Source organism: Helianthus annuus, chromosome 15 (assembly GCF_002127325.2).
Source record: "Helianthus annuus cultivar XRQ/B chromosome 15, HanXRQr2.0-SUNRISE, whole genome shotgun sequence".
Taxonomy (NCBI): Eukaryota; Viridiplantae; Streptophyta; class Magnoliopsida; order Asterales; family Asteraceae; genus Helianthus; species Helianthus annuus.
This window is the reverse complement of record NC_035447.2, coordinates 2,282,182-2,303,841: the sequence shown is the minus strand read 5'-3', so window position 1 is coordinate 2,303,841 and position 21,660 is coordinate 2,282,182. Positions and strand designations below refer to the sequence as shown.

At 35.4% G+C, this 21,660-nt stretch overlaps 1 protein-coding gene across 4 annotated transcripts; it reads left to right on the top strand.

Moving 5' to 3' along the window:
* Nucleotides 1-637: 637 nt before the first annotated feature.
* On the top strand, nucleotides 638-21,395 carry LOC118487336 (probable LRR receptor-like serine/threonine-protein kinase At1g06840). 4 transcript variants are annotated; one of them, XM_035984073.1, is made up of 23 exons: nucleotides 638-742; nucleotides 819-869; nucleotides 1,006-1,106; nucleotides 2,192-2,342; nucleotides 2,448-2,519; nucleotides 3,881-3,894; nucleotides 9,069-9,126; nucleotides 9,220-9,363; nucleotides 10,175-10,246; nucleotides 11,158-11,229; nucleotides 12,110-12,181; nucleotides 12,265-12,333; nucleotides 12,446-12,514; nucleotides 13,106-13,177; nucleotides 13,262-13,348; nucleotides 13,967-14,035; nucleotides 15,284-15,798; nucleotides 16,159-16,317; nucleotides 16,625-16,908; nucleotides 17,468-17,519; nucleotides 17,898-18,148; nucleotides 19,353-19,487; nucleotides 20,550-21,395. In XM_035984073.1, exons 2-23 carry the CDS (start codon nucleotides 832-834, stop codon nucleotides 20,865-20,867), a joined length of 2,874 nt encoding a protein of 957 aa, XP_035839966.1. In that variant the 5' UTR covers nucleotides 638-742; nucleotides 819-831; the 3' UTR covers nucleotides 20,868-21,395. The 4 variants fall into 4 exon arrangements, with proteins under 4 accessions (XP_035839966.1, XP_035839965.1, XP_035839967.1 ...); XM_035984072.1 differs by having other exon boundaries at nucleotides 640-869; XM_035984074.1 differs by lacking the exons at nucleotides 3,881-3,894; nucleotides 9,069-9,126 and having other exon boundaries at nucleotides 640-869.
* Nucleotides 21,396-21,660: the final 265 nt, after the last annotated feature.

The following is a 21,660-nucleotide window of genomic DNA, read 5'->3' as shown; positions in this document are numbered from 1 at the left end:
AAAATTTATAATAATAAAATAAATTAGGATAACGATAAATATGTTTTCACTCATATTTGTCAAGTGACATCAAAACAGAAGGTAGACGGGTAACAAGCTACGCCGCCACCCCTTTCTGAATTGCAAACTCTAATCTACCAAAGACAAAACCCCGTCCCCCTGAGGCTGAACAATTATTGCGGATGACCGGTTGGACCATAGTCAGAAATTGGATAGCTTCTGGCGTTAGGAAGCCAAATGTGTCAAAGACGAAAGGGACAAACGCATGCTGGCAGGGGCGGTTCTTAGAAGGCCCCTGCCAGGGCCACGACCCTGGCAAGTTTTTCGACGGTAGTGCTAATTTTCCGCATTTCGATCGAGATTTTTTATATATACTATGTTTGGCCCGGGCATTTTTTAGTGTCCATATCTTTCGGTCCTGGGACGTTGAACGGGCAAGATCCGCCACTGCATGCTGGTTTTCTGCACAAGTTTTAGCGTGGTTATTAGGGTAGAAAACAAATATAAAATAAAATGACGGTCCTCTCTTTCCATCCTATGTGAACACACGAGGCTATTTTGGGAATCTTTGTTGGATATTTTGACTTTATGAAGGCAATCAACAAATCACCATTTATTCCCTTTTAATTATTACCCTCTCATTAGATTTTTAGTACTACACTTTGTTGTTAGGTTGTCAGCTGAAATCATTTTGTCTTTTGACTTTCTTCTTTGTCAAACTTGATGAACTCAAGAACAACAAGTAATCTTTATCTCTGAATCTGCAACAATATTCAACAACAGTTTTAAAGATTTACTCATAAAGTTGTTGAATTTAGAAAGCATTTGAAGATGGTGGGATTCAAGCTTGAATCTTGTGGAAGATTGAAGTAGTGTTCCAAACCCTAATATTTTATTGAAATTTGATCTGATTTTGTGAAGTAAATTTACCAAATTCTGGGTTTTTTTTTATTGAATTTATTGGTTTTTTTTTTTTTTTTTTTTTTTTTTTTTTTTTTTTTTTAGGATGATGGGATTTAAGTTCAAATCAAGTGGATGTGTTTTTGCTTTTGCTGTTCACTTATTGCTAATGATTGCAGTTGCCAAAGTTACTGATCCTTCTGAAGGTACATCATTTATGTGTTAAACAGGACACCGGCCCTCAAAGGCGTTTATGGGGCATACGGGCCGTATGGCTAAGATGGCTATACGGGCTGTATGATATGTGAGTGTTTCGCCCACATCATACGGGCCGTGTGAAAGTTCTACTGGAAAAAGAGACAATTGTGGTGACAATGATATGGCACATACGGCCCGTATCTTCTTTTGTCACCTATCTATACGGCCCATATGATGTGACAGACTGACAGGTGACACCCATTGTTAATTTGTTTGTTTTGTAAGTGATAGCGGTGTTTCATCATCATCATATATGTAGTTTTCGTATAGAAATTTTTGGGTATATACGTTTTCGACCCCCCGGTTCTATAGAAATTTTTTGGTATATACGTTTTCGACCCCAGTCATTCGGGTCAAGCTTCGCCACTGCATGTATCCTTTTGTCTTTCAGCTATCAACGCAACCACATGATGCATGATTAACCGTCCTCAGCTTTTAACGTTATTTTCACGAAATTAGTAAAACAATAGCGGTGTTTGGGTTTGCTTATTAAATCTAGGGCTGTACTTATACTCAGCTTTTGGGCTATCATATCTAACCTGTTTAATAAAGCGATTGCGTTTAGATTAACCTGTTTAACACGCTTAAATTAACGGGTCATGTTCTGGGTTGCCTTGTTCGATATGTTTAATTAAATAGGTCAACATGCCGACCCGCCGACCCGTCGACCCGTCGACCCGTTTAACCCATTTGTTACAAACCTCCAACAGTTTAATGCGTCACAACTTGATTAAACCGCCTATACATCCCGTCAGCCTGTTTGAATCGTATTAATAAATGGTTAAACGGCTTGTGTTCGGGTTACACGATTTTTAAGTGTCTGGGTTAGGGTTAATATATTGGTACAAATAAACATATGGGTTGTGTACGGGTTCAATGATTCAACCCGCCAGACGCCAACCCAACACAATTGACATCCCTAACTAAAACTGTTTATTTGTTTATAACAACTCTAAACAACATAGTCATGTCTATGCACCATCTCCTGCACAAAAATATTACCTTGTTTTTTTTTGTCCAATCTTATATGCAGTATCTGCATTGCTCGCGGTCAAAGGTAATTTAGTTGATCCGATGAATCAACTTAAGAACTGGAATAAAGGCGATCCATGTACATCAAATTGGACCGGTGTTATATGTGTTCATAAAACCAATGTCGATAAATTCTGGCATGTTCAGGAAATGTGTGTTTTCTTGACCTTTTGTCATGTCACTTTACTGTTTTTTTTTTTTTTTTTTTTTTGTAAGTAAGCTTATATAGTCCTACTTTTGTTACATTTTGTTTACAGACAACTACTAAACATGAATCTTTCTGGACATTTAGCTCCCGAACTCGGTCAACTCTCTCATCTGAAAATTTTGTAAGTCATAGTATTTAAATTTGTGGGAAATATTGTATGTATCGTTCTAAAAGCTCAAAATTTCATAATTGCAAGTTTTGTCCTTTATCTTTAGGCCATTTTGCAAGTTTTGTCCTTTATTTTTAAATTTGACGAGTTTTGTCCTTTATGTTTGAAAATCAAGCACGTTTTACCCTTTGGGGCAAAACGTGCTTGATATTTAAGGACAAAACGTGCTTGATTTTTTAAACATAAAGGACAAAACGTGCTTGATTTTTAAGGCCCAAAGGGTAAAACGTGCTTGATTTTTAAACATAAAGGACAAAACTCGTCAAATTTAAACATAAAGGACAAAACTTGCAAAATGGCCTAAAGATAAAGGACAAAACTTGCAATTCACTCTAATATTAAATTTATCCTTTCAAAACACTAAAATTGTCATATTCACACATTAAGTTTCGAGTAAACTGTCATTTTGGTCCCTGAGGTTTGATCACTTTTGCCACTTTAGTCCAAAACTCAAACCTTTTGCATCTGGGTCCCTGTGGTTTCAGTTTCATTGCCATTTTGGTCTAAAAGTGAAATCAGGTCATATTTGTCTTATAAAATCCTGCTATTTTGTCCTTTTCCCCAGGGGCAAAATGGTCATTTTAAATAAAATTCGATCTTTGATTTATATAAAACCAAATCAACAGTCAAATTTTATTTAAAATGACCATTTTGCCCCTGAGGAAAAGGACAAAATAGCAGGATTTTATGAGACAAATATTATCTGATTTCACTTTTGGACCAAAATGACAATAAAACTGAAACCACAGGGACCCAGATGCAAGAAGTTTGAGTTTTGGACTAAAGTGGCAAAAGTGATCAAACCTCAGGGACCAAAATGGCAGTTTAGCTAAAAACATACTGTTATAAGTAACTGATTTTTTATTTTGTTTACTGTGAAATGGGTAAATATGACATTTTAAGTGTTTTGAAAGGGTAAACATAGTTAATTACTGTTTTCGTCCCTGTGGTTTGTCAAAAATCACTATTTTAGTCCATTAGTTTAAAAATTGTGATTTCAGTCCCTGTGGTTTCACTTTCGTAACCATTTCAATCCCTGTGGTTTCACTTTCGTAACCATTTTAATCAATTTCTTCTTTAAGTACAGGGACTGAAATGGTTACGAGGTGGACTGAAATGGTTACGAAAGTTAAACCACAGGGACTGAAATCGCAATTTTTAAACTAATGGACTGAAATAGTGATTTTTGACAAACCATAGGGACGAAAACAGTAATTAACTCTTATTATGAACTTTATAAGAACATGTAAATCCTAAAATCGAACGTATCGAAACGGGTCAACTAACTATGGTTTGTGTTTTATTATTTGCAGAGATTTCATGTGGAATAATGTTACGTATTAAAGGTTACAGGGACTGATATTGTAATAATAAGAATTAAGGTTCAGGGATTAGATTGTAATTGTTAGAAAGTTAGAGGGTTGGTTGTAAGATGTTAGTTGTAGTCGTTGTAAACCGGTAGTTAGTTGTAATCGTCGTTATAATAACGATAGTAACTGAATGAAAGATCAGCTTGATTGTGATTGAATCCTTCTCTCTCTCTTAGATTCTCTTCAATTGTATCAAGTGGTATCAGAGCTGTTCAATCCTTGGACACTCTTGATTTTGATTTGAAACCCTAATTCACAAGAAAAATTCATCATTGTTCAATTCAACTACCGTTCAATTCAATTTCGAATTTGATCATTGTTCGATCGAATTCAGTTCAATTCAACTACCGTTCAATTCAATTCTTGAATTAATCATCGATTCGATTAATTCATTCTATAATCATGTCGACTCGTAATCAATCTTTGGAACAGAGAATTACAGATCATGATGCAATTCTGCAACGATTGGAACTAGCAACTGGTTCAAATTTAACAGAATTGGAAGCTATTAAGATGACGGTGAACCAGGAATTAGAAGCTATGAGACATCAATTGAATCAGAGTTCTTCAAAAATGGAGTCACAAATGGAATCTATCATCAGGAACTTACAAAGTCTTAACAACACCATTCCAAATAATCAGGGTCCTACTCAAGTAGTTAATCGTGATCAGAGGAACAATAACGGAAGTTTTAACAGACTTACAAAGATTGAATTTCCAAAATTCAATGGAACAAACATTGAAGGATGGTTATGCAGAGTTGAACATTTCTTTGCTATTGATTCAACTCCTGAGAATGAGAAAGTGAGGTATGCCATTATTCATCTTGAAGATATTGCTTTGTTATGGCATCAGGCATTTGTTAAGTCTAGAGGTGGATCAATAGAAGGGTTAACATGGGTGGAATATAAGGGGTTCATATCTACAAGATTTGCTATGATAATGGATCAAAATGCTATGGCAGCATTAGCTTCTATTAAACAAACAGGTTCACTGCAGGAAATGTGTCAAGAATTTGATCTTGCTTTGACTAGGGTTAACATTTGTGAGGAATATGCTATTAGCCTATTCCTTAATGCCTTGAAACCAGAAATTGGGAACCCTTTGAAATTGATAAGACCTAGAAATCTTCCTGAGGCTTATATGCTAGCAAGAACTCAAGATGATAATCTCAAATTCACAAATCCTACACCTTATAAGTCAACCTATAAACCTTCATACAAATCAGTTGATACCAACCACAATTCTTTTAAAACCATTCATAATCCAACACCATTATCTTCAGCCAATATTCCACTGCTACCAGCTCCTTCGTTTAAACCTAGAAACACTACTACCAGGAGTTTGTCAACCAAAGAAATAGCTGACAAGAGGGCAAGAGGTGAATGCTTTGGGTGTAATGAGAAGTTTTCACCAACTCATCAATGTAAAAACAAACAATTATTTTCAATAGAAATATGTGAAGATGAGGCAGAAGAGGAAGTTCAGAATTATGAAGTATTGGATCCACAAATTTCCTTAAATGCTATCTTGGGAGTCACTTCTTATTCCACTATGCGAGTCGTGGGATCCATTGGTACAAAGGTATTACACATTTTGATTGATTCGGGATCCACACATAACTTCATTGATGAAAAGTTAGCCTATAAAATGCATTGTCCTATTCATACTATGCCTGCTCTTAATATTACTGTTGCTGATGGAAATAAAATGAGCTGCACAAAGATGTGTGAGAAATTAAAGTGGCAGATGCAGGGTAACTGGTTTATGACAGATGTGTTTTTGATTCCCTTGAAGAGTTATGACATGGTATTAGGGATTCAATGGCTACAAGAGTTAGATGATATCACATGGAATTTTAAGGAACTAACCATGAAGTTTAAGAGTGATAATAGGAATATAGAACTTAAAGGTTCTAAAACAAATGAGATGAGTTTATGTTCAAGTGAGAAAATGGAAGGATTACTGGGCAAACCTGTTCAACTTGCTCAAATGTTTGGGTTGCAGCTGGTGACTAATGAAGAAATGCCAAGTTTACCCTCCATACAAGAACAAGTCAATAGTCCTGTCTTGGATGAATTACTGCAGAAATATGAAGATGTTTTCGCAGTCCCTACAACCTTACCTCCATCAAGATCTTGTGATCATAAGATAGTTCTTAAAGATGATTCCAAGGTGATTGCCCAAAAACCTTACAGGTACCCTGCTGCACAAAAAGATATAATTGAAAAAATGACTCAAGAATTACTTGACATGGGTATCATTAGAGAAAGCACTAGCTCATTTGCAGCTCCTGTTGTGTTAGTAAAGAAAAAAGATGGTACGTGGAGGATGTGTGTGGACTACAGAAAATTGAATGAAGCAACAATCAAGAACAGTTTCCCTATTCCTTTAATAGATGAACTGTTGGATGAGTTAGGGGGTGCAACCATCTTTTCTAAACTAGATCTCAGATCTGGTTATCATCAAGTGAGAATGTTTGAACCAGATATCTATAAAACTGCTTTCAAGACTCATCAAGGTCATTTTGAATTCTTGGTACTTCCTTTTGGACTTACTAACGCTCCTGCAACTTTCCAAGCTCTCATGAATTCTGTATTCAAACCACTGTTAAGGAAATGTGCACTAGTTTTTTTTGATGACATATTGGTGTACAGTTCTTCTATGGAAAAGCACTTGGCAGATTTGGAAGCTGTTTTACAGTTGTTTAAAGCTAATTCCCTTTTAGCAAAACGTTCTAAGTGTACATTTGCTGGTACAAAAGTTGAGTATCTGGGCCATGTAATTACAAAAGAAGGGGTTAGTACTGATCCTGCTAAGGTTTCAGCTGTTGCTAATTGGCCTCAACCTACTAATGTGAAACAATTACGAGGGTTCTTGGGATTAGCAGGGTATTATCGACGGTTCATCAAGTCTTTTGGTAGCATAGCTCGGCCATTGACTAATCTTCTTAAAAAAGATGCTTTTTTGTGGCAAGAAGACAGTCAGCAAGCTTTTATTCAGCTAAAGACTGCATTAACTACTGCTCCTGTTTTGGCTTTGCCTGATTTTACTAAAACCTTTATTGTCGAAACAGATGCTTCTTCCAAAGGGTTGGGGGCAGTTTTAATGCAAGAGGGGCATCCTTTGGCTTTCATTAGCAAGGGTATTTCTGTCACACAGCAGGCTATGTCAGTATATGAAAAGGAATTACTTGCTATCTTAATGGCTGTCAAACATTGGCACCATTATCTTGTTGTTAAACATTTCATCATCAAAACTGACCAGAGGAGTTTAAAGTACTTGTTAGATCAGAAGATTAGTACGCCTCTGCAACAAAAGTGGTTAGCTAAGCTACTGGGCTATGACTATGAAATAGTCTATAAGCAAGGAGTAGACAATTTAGTAGCTGATGCTTTATCAAGGGTAGAAGGGTTGGCATTATTTCAGATAAGTTTGAGCTCTATTGATCCCTGTTTATGGCCTAAGATTACACAAAGCTGGGATTCTGATGCAAAGATTCAAGCTTTACTGCATCAATTACAAGAGGGGAACACAATTAAAAATATGACTTGGGATGGTCACACTCTTAAGAGGAAGGGTAAAATAGTCATTGGAGCTGATGATCAGTTAAAACAGGAGATTCTGAAGTTATGTCATTCTTCTGCTCTAGGAGGGCATTCTGGGTATATTCCTACTTTACACAGGTTAAAACAAATGTTTTACTGGAAAAAGTGTGCCAAAGATGTCAGAGAATATGTAAAGAATTGTACAGTTTGTCATAGAGCCAAGTACGAAAGGGTAGCTAGTCCAGGATTGCTTCAACCCTTGCCTACTCCTCAATCAGTTTTCAGTGACATTTCAATGGACTTTATCAATGGATTGCCTAAGTCATATGGTAAAGATTCTATTCTGGTTATAGTAGACAGATTCACTAAATATGGCCACTTTATTGCTCTGACTCATCCATACAGTGCTCCTAGTATCGCTCAAATTTTTTTTGATACAATTTTCAAATTACATGGCTGCCCAAATACAATTGTATCAGATCGAGACTCTATTTTCCTCAGTCATTTTTGGAAGGAATTTTTGAAATTACAGGGCATTCAAATGGCTATGTCAACTGCCTATCATCCTCAGTCGGATGGGCAGACAGAAGTCCTCAACAGGTGTTTGGAGTCATATTTGAGATGTATGGTTATGGATGATCCAATGAAATGGTCTAAGTGGTTGACTTTAGCTGAATGGTGGTACAACACCACCTTCCATTCGGCTATTGGGATGTCACCTTTTGAGGCTCTGTATGGTGTTCCACCTCCCATCCATATTCCATTCATTCCTAATGACTCTAAAATTGATTCTATTGAGGAATGGTTCCAAATGAGGGAAGTCAAACTCGCTCAGCTGAAAGCTAATTTAGCTAAAGCTAAGAATCGGATGAAACAATTGGCCGATACCAAAAGAACAGAGCGACACTTCAAGGCAGGTGATTGGGTCTATGTGAAATTGCAAGATTATGTACAAACATCCCTCAAATTACATCATAATAAAAAATTAAATCCCAAATACTATGGACCGTTTATGATTTTGGAGAAAATTGGGTCTGTAGCTTACCGTTTGGATCTTCCGGATGAGACACAAATTCACCCGACATTTCATGTGTCGTTATTGAAAGCAGCTCCAGGACCTTCTGCTGCTATTGTGCCTTTACCAGCTGGTCCTCGATTCTCATTGCAACCTCGAGCCATTTTAGACAAGCAATTGGTCAAAAGAGGGAATCGAGCTGTTATGAGAGTGCTTGTTCATTGGCAGGGATTACCTATTTCAGAAGCTTCATGGGAAGATTTGGAGGGTCTCCAGCTTCGTTTTCCATATTTCAATTCTTGAGGACAAGAATTTTCTTTACCGGGGGAGTATTGTTACGTATTAAAGGTTACAGGGACTGATATTGTAATAATAAGAATTAAGGTTCAGGGATTAGATTGTAATTGTTAGAAAGTTAGAGGGTTGGTTGTAAGATGTTAGTTGTAGTCGTTGTAAACCGGTAGTTAGTTGTAATCGTCGTTATAATAACGATAGTAACTGAATGAAAGATCAGCTTGATTGTGATTGAATCCTTCTCTCTCTCTTAGATTCTCTTCAATTGTATCAAATAACTTAACCGGCAGTATACCCAAAGAGATTGGAAATATTCAATCTTTGGTACTCTTGTAAGAAAAACTATAAGCTTTGATTAATTAATGTATGTTTTTAATTTTTATTAATTGTATGGCCTAATTAGCATCTATTCACAATCTTTGCAGGCTTTTGAATGGAAACCGATTAACCGGAAGTTTACCCGTTGAACTTGGTAATCTTACAAACTTAGACAGGTTCCAAATAGACCAGAACGAGATATCGGGACCGATTCCCGAATCATTTTCGAATTTGAACAATATTAAACATATGTGAGTGAATCACAAAGACATATTTTAATTGTGTTTGTGTTTATTTATATATTAATGATGTGGTTACATCACATAAATTACAAAAATCGTCCTTTATTTATGTCACTTATTGCAAACTGTGTCCTTTATCTTCAATAATTACAGAAAACGTACTCGATGTTTGCAAACCCTTGCAAGTTATGTGAGTTAATTACTGTTTTCGTCCCTGTGGTTTGTCAAAAATCACTATTTCAGTCCATTAGTTTAAAAATTGCGATTTTAGTCCTTGTGGTTTCATTTCCGTAACCATTTCAGTCCCTATAGTTTCACTTTCGTAACCATTCCAATCCATTTATTCTGTTAGTACAGGGACTGAAATGGTTACGAGGTGGACTGAAATGGTTACAAAAGTGAAACCACAGGGACTGAAACCGCAAATTTTAAACTAATGGACTGAAATAGTGATTTTTGACAAACCACAGGGACGAAAACAGTAATTAACTCCAAGTTATGTCCTTTAGCCCTAACTCAGTTAATTTTTTGTTGTTAAATCTGACTAAATGGACCCCACATAAGGGTATTTTGGTCATTTTACTCTCATGTGCGGTCCATTTGTTCACATTTAACCCCAAAAATACCGTCATGTGAGGTCCATTTGGTCAGATTTAACACAAAAATTAACTGAGTTAGGGCTAAAGGATATAACTTGCAAGAGTTTGCAAACATCGAGTACGTTTTCTGTAATTATTGAAGACAAAGGACACAATTTGCAATAAGTGACATACATAAAGGACGATTTTTATAATTTACTCATCTTTTTTATATTTTGCAGCCATTTCAACAATAACTCGTTGACTGGTCAAATTCCCGCTGAACTGTCCAACCTATCTACTCTAATGCATTTGTGAGTTCTCTTAGTAACTTATGTAATCGTTTCATATCTTATTGAGTTGTTTTGTCTCATATCAAACAGAAATGCGTCAAATAATTTTTTTTAGCTAAAAGGGGACCGGTCAAATTTGTCAAATAGCTTAAAGGTTGTCGACTTGCCGAAAGTTTGTTTTTAATGGATACAACCTTCTAAATGTTTCCCTTCAAGGATCTTGATTGTCTTTGTAAAAAGTTGTTTTTTTTTATTATAATTAACACATTTGGCTCCCTAGCTCCAGAAGCTATCCGTTTGTTGACTAGGGTCCAAAAGGTTGTCCACAGCAACAGGGGGGCAGGGGTTTGTTTTTAATAGGCTAGGGTTTGCTATTCAGAAAGGGGTAGCGGCGCAGCTTGTTGCTCGCTTACCTGCGATATTGATGTAACTCGGCCAGTTCATATATATATGATGAGAAAGTAAAAAAAAAAAAAATAGCTATTTATACTCGATTAAAAAAAATATTAACACATTATTTATTCACAATTTTTTTAATGAAAAAGTGTTAGCATGTCGACCATACCATTAACTTGAAAACAGGTGGATTTGGGTTGTGTTTTATCTTTAGACACAATGGCCTGGATAAAAACTTTATCTAAGGTGGGAACGGTCGAATCGGTGGCTGAAAGTTGTCAAAAGCCTATCTTTATTTTTTAATGCATACAACCTCCTAAATTGTTTTTACTCAAAGATTTAGACTATCGTTGTATAAATATTGTTTTGTAATAAAAATTAAACCATTAATGTTTTTCAAAAAATTAAATTTGGACCAGTCAACCCAACTCAAACCGGTCCAATCATCCTTTACTAACAAACGAGTTAATTACACAAATAGTCCTTGTGGTTTACTGAAAGTAACACCTTTGAGTACTAACTTTTTTCTGTAACAGGCTTTTGGATAATAATAACTTATCTGGCTATCTTCCACCAGAATTTGGAAACTTTCCAAATCTGCACATACTGTAAGCTTCTTTTCTTACTTATATGAATATTTTGAACGTATTGAAAAAAGGAAAATTGGTTTTTTATAAACCAACCTTTGTCCCGTTGGTAAATAATAATCCTACCTACGTAATTGGTATACAATAATCAAGGCCGGCCCTGGGGGTGGGCGGGGAGGACCACCGGCCAGGGCCCGATATTTTGAGGGGCACTTTTTTTATGAAAAAAAATTTGATATGTATATGTAAAATATTTTTTTAATAGGGTACACTCATACATATACCAACATAGGCCCCCATACGTAACTAATCTTATGGTTTAGATTAGTTATTAACCCCTTTGGCATTAGGTTTAGACCTTTAGTGAGCCCAATACCTAATTTCGTTAAGGACTAAGGGCACATTTTTTTAAGCTCGAACAGGGTACACGAATTCTCAGGGTCGGCACTGACAATAATCCTACCTATCAACATGTTGGTTCTTAATGAACTTCCGTTAATTATTTTTAACTGAAGTTAGTTTTTAAGTTTTATTTATTACACAAACAGTCCCTTTAGTTGTAATTTACTAGTTTTAACTATTTTGTAAAACAAAAAAACGTCAAGGGCCATGTAACGAAGTTAGTTTTTTGTTTTATAAAATAGTTAAAACTAGTAAATTACAACTACAGGGACTGTTTGTGTAATAAATAAAACTTAAAAACTAATTTTAGTTAAAAAAAATTAACGAAAGTTCATTGAGTACCAACATGTTGATAGGTAGGATTATTGTATACCAATTACGTAGGTATGATTATTATTTACCAACGGGATAAAGGTTGGTTTATTAAAAACCAATTTTCCTTAAAAAAATAAATAGATAAACACTAAATACTCATATGTTTGCTAATCTTATCTTACAGTCAACTTGATAACAATCACTTTGATGGTGAAATTCCTTCTTCATATGGAAATCTGTCAGAATTACGGAAAATGTAAGTTCGAATGTTTTTTTTAAGAAATTCATTCGTCCTTTATGTGCATAATTTCTTTGTAATTTTTTTTACATTTATTGCAGAAGCCTTCGAAACTGTAGTTTGCATGGACCTCTTCCCGATCTTAGCAGAATACCAAATCTCAGCTACATGTATGCTCATATTCTATTCCATTGTGTGTGTGTGCGTGCGCGTGTGATCATGCGCATGCCCGTGTGCGCTTATGCGTGTTGTTTGGCTAATTTTGGCTGCTTGATTTGACAGAGATCTCAGCAGAAACAGCCTCACTGGATCTATACCATCAAATAAGCTTTCAAATAATATGACAACTATGTAAGTTTCAAGATATTTTCTTTGCGTTGGTTGCCACCCGCGCTCCACAGCAGGTTCAGGTTCGAAACGTAGATAAAAATAAGCAATCGCGAGAGTTAAAGTTGGTTGATGTTTTAGTTAAGGTGCTAAACATGTCATTATTAAAATTTGGGGGCTAAACATGTCATTACTAAAGTTGAGGGGCTAAACATGTCATTGTTAAAGTTGATGGGCTAAAGATGTCATTATTAAAGTTGAGGGGCTAAAACTGTTTATTATTAAAGTTGAGGGGCTAAAGTTGTTTGATGTAGTTAAGCGGCTAAACATGTCATCTTTAAGGTGGAGGGGCTAAACATGTCATTATTAAAGTTGAGGGGCTAAAGCTGTTTATTATTAAAGTTGAGGGCTAAAGTTGTTTCATGTAGTTAAGGGGCTAAACATGTCATTTTTAAGGTGGAGGGGCTAAACATGTCATTATTATTAAAGTTGAGGGACTAAAATTGGTTAATCCCAAAGATGAGGGGCCAAAGTCGTTTGATGTGACAAAACCGCATGTTAATAGTATATATAATATGATTTGAAGTTCAGCTGATGTACTACTACCTTGTGCAGTGATTTATCAGATAACTTGTTGAACGGGTCGATACCCGAAAGTTTGTCGAATCTTCCTTTTCTTCAAAAGCTGTGAGGATCTTTTTCACTTTCCGTTATTTAAAAAATAATTTATACGAAGTTAACAATTAAATTTGCGTATTGTGAAAAACGCAGGTCGTTGGAGAACAATTTTCTAAACGGTTTCATATCAGCCGATCTATGGCAGAACAAGTCGTTTAGTGCAACCTCAAAACTTCTACTGTAAGAAATATTGCATATTAAAAGTCCATTTTTTCTTTAATGTTAAAGTTAATACCTTAAATTTGGAGTGAATTTCAAGGATTGTCCTTTATCTTTATACCCATTTTCAGGCGCTGTCCTTTATGTTCAAAATTGACGAGTTTTGTCCTTTATGTTCAAAATTGACGAGTTTTGTCCTTTATGTTTTCATATCATGCACGTTTTGTCCTTTAGGCCTAACCCAGATAGTTTTTTCAGTTAAATTTGGTCATGTGCTTTGCACATGAGGGCATTTTTGTCAATTCAAAGGTAAGTTCAATGGCAGATTTACAGCTCAAAGCTTCTGCAACCTTTGAATTGACAAAAATGCCCTCATGTGCAAAGAACATAACCAAAGTTAACTTAAAAAACTAACTGAGTTAGGCCTAAAGGACAAAACGTGTATGATATGAAAACATAAAGGACAAAACTCGTCAATTTTGAGCATAAAGGACAGCGCCTGAAAATGAGTATAAAGATAAAGGACAATCCTTGAAATTCACTCTTAAATTTGACTCTAGTTTCATTATATATACTTTGAATATATACTTTATTACTCATATCTTGACTATGTTTAAAAAAAACCGTCATCTGCTGCAGTGATTTTCGAAATAATTCTCTTTCAAATGTTAGAGGAGATTTAAGTCCACCTGTAAATGCTACCCTAAGGTATGTCATCTTCTTCCTATGCTTCTTTAATGAAGTTCATGAGTAGATGTAGCAATATGCGCGGGTCGGGCTGGTTGGGTAACAGATTAAAATGGGTTCGGGCCATTGTTGTCAATAGTGATAATAGTGGTTCGCTATAGCCGGCTTCAAAGCAGAGCGACCCTATCTTGCAATCTAATTGTTAGAGACTCCATAGCGCGAAAATAACGGGATTTCGGGTAATTTTTCGTTTTAATATAAATAGCGGGATTTTAGGCATTTTAATCTGTATTAATATAACTATTTAATATAAAATGCGTATTTAGATGAAAAAACAGCGTATTTTGATAAAATATGCATATAAATTATGGCAAAAGATCAAATACAAATAATCTTAACATACTAAACATACAAATTGAAGGAAAACTCAAAAAGACAAGGTGGCATTTTTGTAATTACCACCAACTATCAAAGTTACTATACAAATGTGAACTCAACCATTTTTTTTTGCTGCTACTAAAAATAGCGATTTTTAATAAAAAAATGTTAAAAAAATAAAATAAAATAATTTGTGTGTGTGTGTGTGTGTTTTTTTTATAGATTTTTTAAGGTTTTTTGGGGGTTTAGTTTTTAGCATTTTAGCTTGGGGGGGGGGGGGTGTTAGGTTTTTGGGGGGTGGGGGTTAGGTTTTTGGGGGTGGGGGGTTTAGGTTTTTTTTTTTTGGGGGGGGGGGGGGGAGGGGTTAGGTTTTTTTAGGTATATTTGTAGAGTAACTTTGATAGTTGGTGGTATTACAAAAATGCCACCTTGTCTTTTTGAGTTTTCCTTCAATTTGTATGTTTAGTATGTTAAGATTATTTGTACAAGAACTTTACCCTATAAATTATTTCTAAAGTTTTCTTCTAGTGTATCGCTAAACATAAAATGGCGCACGCTATTTCATCTCTATTGCTATGTAGCGTATAGGTAGCTTGTCACTGTCCTCCGCTTTTCGCTTTTGACAACTTTAAATAAATAGTTAATCCATAAGTAAGATTACAAAACAATATTGTTACAGTAACAATCTAATTTTTTGAACAAAATACTTTAGATTTTCAACTCGTTTGACCCATTTGACCCGTTCTCTTCTTAACTATATTAATTTCATTCCTCTAATTTAAAATAAAAACAATAACTGGAAATCAACACATTCATAAGTAAACGGGTCGAAACTTCCGAACCTATCGGGATCAGAAAATTCTAATCAATTCATGCACTTGTGTTCATCAGGTTACACGGAAATCCCATTTGTCGAAATTCAAGCATACAAAACAAAGATCAATTTTGCGAACCTAAAGAATTCGAAGAGTTTATACGTGCCATTTCGACAAACTCAACCGAATGTCCAATTCAATCATGTCCCATAAACAACTACTTCGAATACGTTCCCGGGGCCCCCACCCCATGCTTTTGTGCTTCACCTCTTAGAATCGATTACCGCCTTAAAAGTCCAAGTTTTTCTTACTTTCCACCTTATCAAGACCAATTTGAATATTATGTCACTAGTTCTCTTGACTTGGACTTCTATCAACTAAATATTGACTCAATTATGTGGGAAAGAGGGCCCCGTTTACGGATGTCTTTAAAACTTTTCCCGAAAGCGGGTCCCGGGCGCTCACAAGTTTTTTCTGCAAGTGATGTTTTACGAATTAGAGGAATTTTTACCACATGGGTATTTCCCGGGAGTGATTTATTTGGACCGTATGAGCTTCTGGATTTCACTCTTGTTGGACCTTATGCGTATTGTAAGTTAGCATTTTTTTGTATGTGCAACTAGTTTATATAGAGGAAGGTTAACGTACATTACGGCTTAACGTACATCACGTACGACAGGTAATTACGCACGTTCATTTTAAAATCACGCACGTTATAACTCAAAAATCCAAAATCACGCATGTTGAAACACAATAATCACGCATGTTGAAACACAATAATCACGCATATTGAAAACATTAATCACGCATGTTATAGAACAAATCACGCACGTTGTTGTACGTGAAGTACGTTAAGCCGTAATGTACGATATACTTTTTCCTTTTTCTTATATGTCAAAAATGAAAGCATGTTGATATTTAACGCATAAAAATTCTTTTTCATTGGTTTAGTGAACGTTGCAACACCGAGAAAAGGCATCAGAAGAGCCGTATTAATAACCATTGTCGTCGTAGCGGTTGTTTGTGCCGTGTTAGTTTCTTCAATATTGACGGTTGTGATCAAGAAAGGGCAAGAGAGATACAAACACACATTATCAAGAAAATCTTTACGTAAGTTTTCTAGTTTGGCTGTGTTTCGAAAGTGAATAAATAATTACAATCATTGGCGAAGTATAGAAGGGGCGGGGAGGGGCGCCCGACCCCCCGAACTTTTCGCTCAGTAGTGTTATATATGTAGTTTACGTATAGAAATTTTTGGGTATATACGTTTTCGATCCGGTTCTATAGAAATTTTTTGGTATATACGTTTTCACCCCCCCCCCCCCCCCCGTCATTTGGGTCAAGCTTCGCCATTTACAATCAAGTATTTTACTTAAACAACTTAACTTGATGCTATTAGTTATCGTATACTTTGTAGTCTCAAAGCTTTCGATCAACATTGATGGTGTTAAAAGCTTCACCTTTCAAGAAATGGCTAATGCAACCGCAAATTTTAGCGATTCAAGTCTTGTTGGCCAAGGTGGTTATGGGAAAGTTTATAGAGGAAAATTATGGGATAAGAAAACGGTAGCTATAAAACGCGCAGAAGAAGGGTCGTTACAAGGCGAAAAGGAATTTTTAACAGAAATAGAAATTTTATCAAGATTACATCATAGGAATCTTGTATCTCTTGTTGGATATTGTGATGAGGAACAAGAGCAGGTATTTTTTATTTTATTTTTTAAATTTCTTGCTTTAATTTTTGATGAGTAAAATGCCATTTTCGTCCCTGTGATTCGGCTACTTGTGCGACTTTCGTCCAAAGGTTTGTTTTTCCACATCTGGATCAAAAAGGTTTGAAATCTTGCTATTTTCATCCAACTCGTTACCTCCATCCATTTTTTAACGTTAAGTCAAGGGTATTTTCGTATTTTTAGACATTTTATGTGATGGTTAAAGTGTTTGGGTGGGGAGAAAGTCAACAGAGGTGAATCTTTATTTCTTATATTATTTTCTTTATTTTAATAAAATATGTCTAAAAAGACCGAAATGGCCCTCATTTAACGGAGAAAAATGAATGGAGTTAACAAGTAAGATGAAAATCGCAAGATTTCAAACCTTTTGGATTCAGATTCAGAAAAACAAACCCTTGAACGAAAGTCGCAAAAGTAACAAAACCTCAGGGACGAAAATGACATTTTACTCTTGTTTTTATTTTGTGATTTATGTTTAGCTTTAAGATGAAGTAAAAGTAATACTAGTGTTCTTGTGATTTTTGTAGATGCTAGTTTATGAGTTCATGCCTCAAGGAACATTGAGTGATTGGATAAAGGGTATGTAACTTTTGAGATTTTTTATTGAGTTAATTACTGTTTTCGTCCCTGTGGTTTGTCAAAAATCACTATTATAGTCCATTAGTTTAAAAATTGCGATTTCAGTCCCTGTGATTTCACTTTCGTAACCATTTCAGTCCCTGTGGTTTCACTTTCGTAATCATTTCAATCCATTATTCTGTTAAGTACGGGGACTGAAATGGTTACGAACATGAAACCACAGGGACTGAAATTGCAATTTTTAAACTAATGGACTGAAATAGTGATTTTTGACAAACCACAGGGACGAAAACAGTAATTAACTCTTTTTTTATTTTTATTCTAGCGGGTGTTGAAAAATATAACAAATTTTTTTTTTTTTTTTGTATTCTGTCACAGCGAAATCTGGCAAACGGTTGAGCTTCAGAATGAGGTTACAGGTGGCACTAGATGCAGCAAAAGGAATTCTTTATCTTCACACGGAAGCCAACCCACCGATATTCCACCGCGATATTAAATCAAGCAACATTCTTCTTGATTCCAACTTCGTTGGTAAAGTTGCTGATTTTGGGCTGTCCAGGCTGGCACCAAACTTGGATGATAATGGTGCCGGACCGAACTATGTATCCACACTTGTTAGAGGAACACCCGTAAGTCATATTCGTTTCCATCTGGGCAGGTTGGGTGACAGACTGACTGGTCAAACAGGTTCTGGTCAAAACACAAAAAACTGGTGCGGGTCGGGTTGACCTGAAACAGTATTCGTCCAAAAAAAAAATCATCTTATAAACGGGTTTGGGTCAAAACAGATAAATCCTGTAAGGGTTGGATTGACCTAGAGCGGTTTTTTTTGGTCTTGGAAAGCTTTAAAATTTTATAAATAAATGAGTGAATTGCAAGTTTTGTCCTTTATCTTTAGGTCATTTTGCAAGTTTTGTCCTTTATGTTTAAATTTGACGAGTTTTGTTCTTTATGTTTAAAAATCAAGCACGTTTTACCCTTTGGGCCTTAAAAATCAAACACGTTTTGTCCTTTATGTTTAAAAATCAAGCACGTTTTGTCCTTTATGTTTAAAAAATCAAGCACGTTTTGTCCTTAAAAATCAAGCACGTTTTGCCCCCAAAGGGTAAAACGTGCTTGATTTTCAAACATAAAGGACAAAACTCGTCAAATTTAAACATAAAGGACAAAACTTGCAAAATGACCTAAAGATAAAGGACAAAACTTGCAATTCACTCTAAATAAATTGTGTGTGACTGTGTGTGAAATGGCGGATCGGGTCGAGCTGACCTTAAAAACAGTTGTTCCTGTAAAAACTGAGTGTACGAAATAAGATTACGGAAACTATATTATTTCAGACGGGTCAAACGAGTTTGGGTCAAAAAGGATAATTTCCGGTACACTTTTTGTCCAAACGATTCCATTCTTTTACTATGTATAGTTAGTCTGATTACAAAACTTATATAATTTAAAAAGTAATGTACTGTTTGAATAAAACCATTTTGGAGGTTGTACGCGTTAAAAATAACTCTTTGGGTGACTTTTGATTTAAATTGTTTGTCCTTTTAAATATTTCTTTTAAATTCCATTTGACCCGTCAAAGATAGAAATAACCTGGATAGATCTATTTATAGGTAATTGGATCGAAATCCATCTTATGACCAAACGGGTTCGGGTCATAACCGATAAATTATGTATGGGTTGGTTTGAAATCCGCATGTTTTCCGATGTGTTTATCATGTTTCCACTATTCTATAAAATATTAGGACCTATTTTTCAATTTGTTCCACATCATTCCTTTAACAAGTTATATTTCATATTATATAAATCCTTTTTTTTTTTTTCATATTGCAGGGTTATCTTGATCCCGAATACTTGTTGACCCATAAGTTGACAGCCAAGAGTGACGTTTATAGCCTTGGAGTTGTACTTTTGGAGATTCTGACCGGTATGAAACCAATATCACATGGAAAAAACATCGTCCGTGAGGTACTATTCGGTTCCTATACATTCGTATCTCGAATTTCCCTAGAGGTGGCAAATTTTGTGGGTTGGGTCTCATAACGGGTCAAAATGTGTAACTTTTAAGCAAGTGTCAAATTGTGTAAGGTCGAATTGACCCAAAAGTATTGTTGTCAAAAAGGACCATAAAAGTTATAGGCAAAAGATCAAATACAATAATCTTAACATACTAAACATACAAATTGAAGGAAAACTCAAAAAGACAAGGTGGCATTTTTGTAATTACCACCAACTATCAAAGTTACTATACAAATGTGAACTCAACCAAAAATACCTAAAAAACACAAATTTTTTTAATATTTTTTATAAAAAAATCGCTACATTTTGTTAGCAAAAAAAAAAAAAAAATTTTGCTGCTACTAAAAGTAGCGATTTTTTAATAAAAAATGTTAAAAAATAAAATAAAATAATTTTGTGTGTGTTTTTTTTTTTATTTTTTTTAGATTTTTTTAGGTTTTTTGGGGGTTTAGTTTTTAGAATTTTAGCTTGGGTGGGGGGTAGGTTTTTTTTTTTTTGGGGGGGGTGGGGGGGGGTGGGTTTAGGTTTTGGGAGGGGGGGGGGGAGGGGGGGTTAGGTCTTTTAGGTATATTTGTAGAGTAACTTTGATAGTTATTGATAATTACAAAAATGCCACCTTGTCTTTTTGAGTTTTCCTTCAATTTGTATGTTTAGTATGTTAAGATTATTTGTACAAGAACTTTCCCCAAAAGTTATATTATTTCGATAACAATTTAATTATTTGAATGCAGCAAATATACACTTTGGGTGACTTTGGACCCGTTTGACCCATTTAACTCCATTGCATTTTAGCTATTTACTATTTTATCCATTAAACCCATTAGAGCTAAAGATAACCGAATCGACCCGTCCTCTAAATTTCATAGATTGATTAGAGAATTTTTAAGCTATATTTTCTTATTTAACATTTTTGACCCGTTTGATATAAAACATAACCCGAATCGACCCATTAATTTCCTTGATTTGATCATAAAGTTCTTTAAACAATAAATGTGTGTTGACTTTTTTCAGGTCAAAATAGCTCATCAAGCAGGAATAATGTTCTCAATTATCGATAACAAAATGGGTTCATACCCTTCTGAATGTGTTGACAAGTTTGTATCATTGGCTCTTTGGTGTTGCAACGATAAGCCCGAAAAACGGCCATCTATGTTAGATGTGGTCCATGAGCTAGAGCACATACTGGAAAAGATGCCCAAAACGGGTGTTGACTTTTCAGAGACCGGGTCAAACTCGTTCGTGGAAACATCATTGACTTTTAATAGCTCATCAAATGTCTCAGGAGGTGATCTTAGCAATGGTGAAAGTTCTGTAGTCTATCCTCGTTGACGCACCAAGAAATTTTGCACCAAATTTGGACAATTTTTACAAGTAGAAGGACCTAATGTGAACAAAAAGATCATGTTTTACATAGAAATATTAGAGAGTTGTATATTTGTATAGATGTGCTTCTATAGTTTTGTTTAGAGTAAAGTACACGGATGGTACTTGTGGTTTACCAAAATTTTGGATTTAGTCCCTAGTTTTTCAAAAGTACACGGATGGTCCTTGTGGTTTGTAATTTGTAACGCATTTAGTCCCCAACTTTTTCCAAAAGTACATGGATGGTCCCTGTGGTTTGCACTTTTGGAAAAAGTTAAGAGACTAGATGCGTTACAAAGTGCAAACCACAGGGACCATCCATGTGACTTTTGGCAAAGTTAGGGACTAAATGCGTTACAAAGTGCAAACCATCAGGACCATCCGTGTACTTATGGAAAGCTAGGGACCAAATACAAAACTTTGGTAAACCATAGGGACCATCTGTGTACTTTACTCTTTTTTTATGTGTTATATATGTGTCTAACATTCGAATGACATCATATAGTTTCTAATTTCGGACGGATTGTATATTTACGAATGATGACAAGATAAGCTCAAAAGAAAGAGAAGTGGAAGTATTTTGAAGTTATTTTAGGTTTTTAGCACGTGTTGATCGGGACATTGTATGTGTGATCATGATAGTGTGTATTTTTTTTATGTTAAGTGTATTATTTAGGTTGGTCGGGGCGTTTCCTGAAGGAACCCCGTGATCATAGTTAAACACCACCGCAAATAGTATGGTCATGGCTATTGATGGTGG

Coding starts and splice junctions, on each gene's coding strand:
- LOC118487336 (XM_035984073.1), top strand. CDS start 832: ATGGTGGGATTCAAGCTTGAATCTTGTGGAAGATTGAA. Junction 10,247..11,157: donor CTATCTACTCTAATGCATTT/GTGAGTTCTCTT, acceptor TTTCTGTAACAG/GCTTTTGGATAATAATAACT. Junction 17,520..17,897: donor ATTGAGTGATTGGATAAAGG/GTATGTAACTTT, acceptor ATTCTGTCACAG/CGAAATCTGGCAAACGGTTG.